Raw genomic sequence first — 3449 nt, 5'->3', positions numbered from 1 at the left:
CTAAGGATGAAAGAGACGCCTACCTGCACAGCTCCCAATGAAAACTATAGGAATCTTTCTGAGCAGCAGCCCAGGACAGGTTAATGAGGCTGTGTTTACATCCTACATTTGGTCTCATTTCCTTGTAAAAACACATGACATCAATAAACAGCCAGGAGTGAGTTTGGGCTGATTCACTGATTAGGGGAAATAAGCCACTAATCACATTTTAAAAGGCGCCTCATGGATCTACTGTAAATATAAGCAGAGCATGAAACATTGAAAAGGAGAGATAAACTTACACCACGTTGTCCCTTTCTGTGGCACAAGCTCCCACAGCCTTTGCTACATTTACAAGTAGAGCCTGGTTAAATGACACAGAGCAGATGTTGGACCAATAACAGTGAATTTGAACAAGAACTGCAGGAAGAACCAATGTTATATACCTGGTTTGTTCCATTGAGCAGATTAATGAGAGCCCTGATGCCCCCACCGTTGCAGATGATGGACTTGTTAGCTGGTATCCGAGCAAACTGTCCCAGAGCTCCCACTACATTGACCAGGACCTCTTCAGGCTGCTCAGTCAGCAGACCAATCAGGATCTGCAGAGCTTTGTACTCCTGGAAGCTTTGAGGGAACAACAACATGAAGAGATGATTGCATTAGAATATAATTAAGGTGCTTTGATTCATTTATTACAGAAACTGGACAACTAACATGGACCAAGAGTCAATTCAACAGATCTTGTTGCTCTTGAGAGACAAGACGAAACTGTGAAACAAAACTGAAACTAGTTTAGTTTTCAACCCAGATGCCAAATTTATTAAAGATTCTAATGATCCAGTGATTTGACAGCCAGACTAACGGTGTGTCTCCTGAACCTGACTCTGTACAGAGCTACATGATCATCCGATGACTGGGTCAAAGGTAAAGATTGTTGTCCCTTCAGTAACATCAGCATCTCAGGAGGACAAACAATTTTCCCACGGCTCCTCACAGCCGTCGCTCGTCTTCGCTTTGCAGAACCAAACCTTGGAAACTCTTCCTCCGTCTTTAACTGAGTGATTTTGCCCTGTTTGCCTTTGCTATAGAGTAGTAAACTATAGTCAACATTCAGAAGGGATATACTGTGGTTCCACTAAAACCTCAGCAACCCTCTGGTGCACAGTTCGTTTCTCTGGCTGTTTTTATTCCCAGTTACGGTTGCTGGCATCATAGCCTGTAAGCTATTGTAGACGGCTAAGGTCATTTGGTTCTGGGCAGGGTCCACTGAACCACAGCCTCTTCTTCAGAGTGAAAACATTGCTAATGAACAGATGAGCTGCCAACGTTAACTTTAGTCCAGTTCAGCATCGTGAACGTCAATGGTCTTCCTCCATCATCTGAGGTATCATCTGCAGCTCACTACCCTACAATGATCTTGTTTTGATAAATCAACACTGTGTCATGTCTATTTCTGTCAGTTCCTGCTGAGGAAATTGTTTTCTGGCAGGATTAACTTGACACAAAGCTGCCTGAAGCAGCTCCAACTGAAAACACAGGCCTCTACATCGCTGGAGGCTCATAAACCATGTTAGAGCAGACAGGGACCACAGAGGAGCTTCTGTGTGAACAACACGTCGTCATCTTCAGTCTTTTCTCCACCAATTCATCATTATAGAGAATTAATTTTCTACTGTGATGACTATGAGCTTCACAGAAGGTCCAGGTGATATTAAGATGTTTCAGGGATTCTGAGATCTCCAGCAACGACCACAGAAACCTGACAATCATTAAATCAATGAGGAATATAANAAACAGATCAATCTANCAGANCAGAGACCAACATGGGGGAACGCTGAGCTGCAGTCGGATAAAGAGAAGAATCATTTAAAGAGGAGATTATGTTCTGCTCATGGTCGGCCTGCAGCAGAACTACGATGGAAGGAAGCCAGGATCTGGAAGCAAACTTCACAATCTTGACCCAAACGTTGCTGCTCTGGCAAACACACTCCAAGACTTGGCAGTCTCCACTTTCCACTGCAAACTTATTGCCTCAGCCTTTTGTTAAAGCCTTTTACAGCATTTCTGTGTGTCTATAACACCTCTGTCCACAGACCCAAGAGGCCACATCTGGACACAGCTAAAAATCTGAACTAAATGTTTCACTGTTTCTCAGTCCTCAGATTTTATTCAGAGCCTTGTCCTTGGTTCAGTGGGAGGCCTTTAAAAAGTACAAACTGTGACAATGTGCTTTTTACACATTTATGTTTCAGGACATCAATCATGTCTCATTTAATTTCTTCATTAAATCAGTGAAGGTTTAACATTTGCTGCTACTTGTCTCAAGTCCACATCACCTCCATACTGACTAGACCAAATAAATCTTATTACTAAAGTAAGACTGAATCCTGTCTGCAGGAAGATGAATTGAACTTAATCAAAGACAGAAAATCTCAGACTGCTCCAGTAATTACAGCAGCCTAAAATCTTCCAAAAGGATTTTCTTTTCACTTGTCAGCCTATGATAGATTCTGAAAAGAGGGTGGGGCCTTAAAACCTTGTTTGATTATCAGACTCTTTTTCCTGACAGTAATGCTTTAACTTCACTCAGATTCTGATCAGAGACTCAATAATCTTGAGAGAACAAAAATAAATCCACTGACAAGTTTCAGTGAACATTAACATCCTCACAGCATCATGCTGGTTTCCTTTCAAAAAGTCGGCCATGTTAGCAAACAGTCCAAAACAACAACATGTGACAGTGAAACTCTACAAGATGAGAGCGCTTTTATTCTGAAAGGTTGTTAAAATGCTGCACCATTCTTCAGTGATCGGTTCAATTCAGTACAAGGGAAAGCAAAGTGTTCTTACCATTTCTAACTGAGTTGTTACTAAATGTGACGACGATTGATTAAAGCATCATAATAATCATCTTATTAGAGTTATTATTAGTAATAGGGTAATTATTTTACCTAGCAACAATGTGACAGGATTATGTTTGGAGGAGTGTGTGTGTTCTGGCTCTCAGTGTATTAAGCTGCCACATTTTATAACAAGCTGCTTCATCATCACCACCAAGTTGGGACGGCTTAACATGGACTTTAACTGGTCCATGTTAAGCCACTTGGTCAGTTCTGATCCAGGAAGGGATGACAGATCCTTCTCAGAGCTGCTGAGAACTTTTCTTCTTACTTTCAGAGCTTTACAGCAGTTTTGAGCCAAACATTATTTTAGATTAAGAAAAGTGTTTTTACAACATTTCACCTCAGCTGAAACCTTCAGATTCATATTTATTTTCATGAAATATTTAAAGGACAACAACAGAAGAAGTTGCAGATTGATGAATGTGTTTCTGTTGCATTAAATCACTGCATGTGGGTTCCTCATTACACTCTCAGAGTCACCCTGAAGAAGAAAATAAATATGGATCAGTCAGTCTGTCAAGGCCTCAGTAGTGGGAATGTTTAGGGCTGCCAGGACTCACCCTG

The 3449-nt window shown here is 41.3% G+C and overlaps 1 protein-coding gene across 12 annotated transcripts in view; it reads right to left on the bottom strand.

Moving 5' to 3' along the window:
- The window catches only part of odad2 (outer dynein arm docking complex subunit 2), a 73075-nt gene that overhangs the window by 35492 nt on the left and 34134 nt on the right, over positions 1 to 3449 (bottom strand). For all 12 annotated transcript variants that reach the window (XR_001424563.1, XR_001424562.1, XR_001424561.1 and 9 more), the window contains 2 exons: positions 426 to 606; positions 282 to 343 (listed from right to left, as the gene is read on the bottom strand). Coding sequence is in view for 2 of the 12 variants with exons in the window: in XM_015029080.1 (XP_014884566.1) it covers positions 282 to 343; positions 426 to 606 (243 nt within the window). In the remaining 10 variants the exon portion in view is untranslated. The remainder of the gene's footprint in view (positions 1 to 281; positions 344 to 425; positions 607 to 3449) is intronic.

Source organism: Poecilia latipinna, unplaced genomic scaffold (genome assembly GCF_001443285.1).
Source record: "Poecilia latipinna isolate Pla-1442-1.1 unplaced genomic scaffold, P_latipinna-1.0 Scaffold143, whole genome shotgun sequence".
NCBI lineage: Eukaryota > Metazoa > Chordata > Actinopteri > Cyprinodontiformes > Poeciliidae > Poecilia > Poecilia latipinna.
Note: the sequence above shows the minus strand (reverse complement) of the source record. Positions and strands in the feature narration are given on the sequence as shown.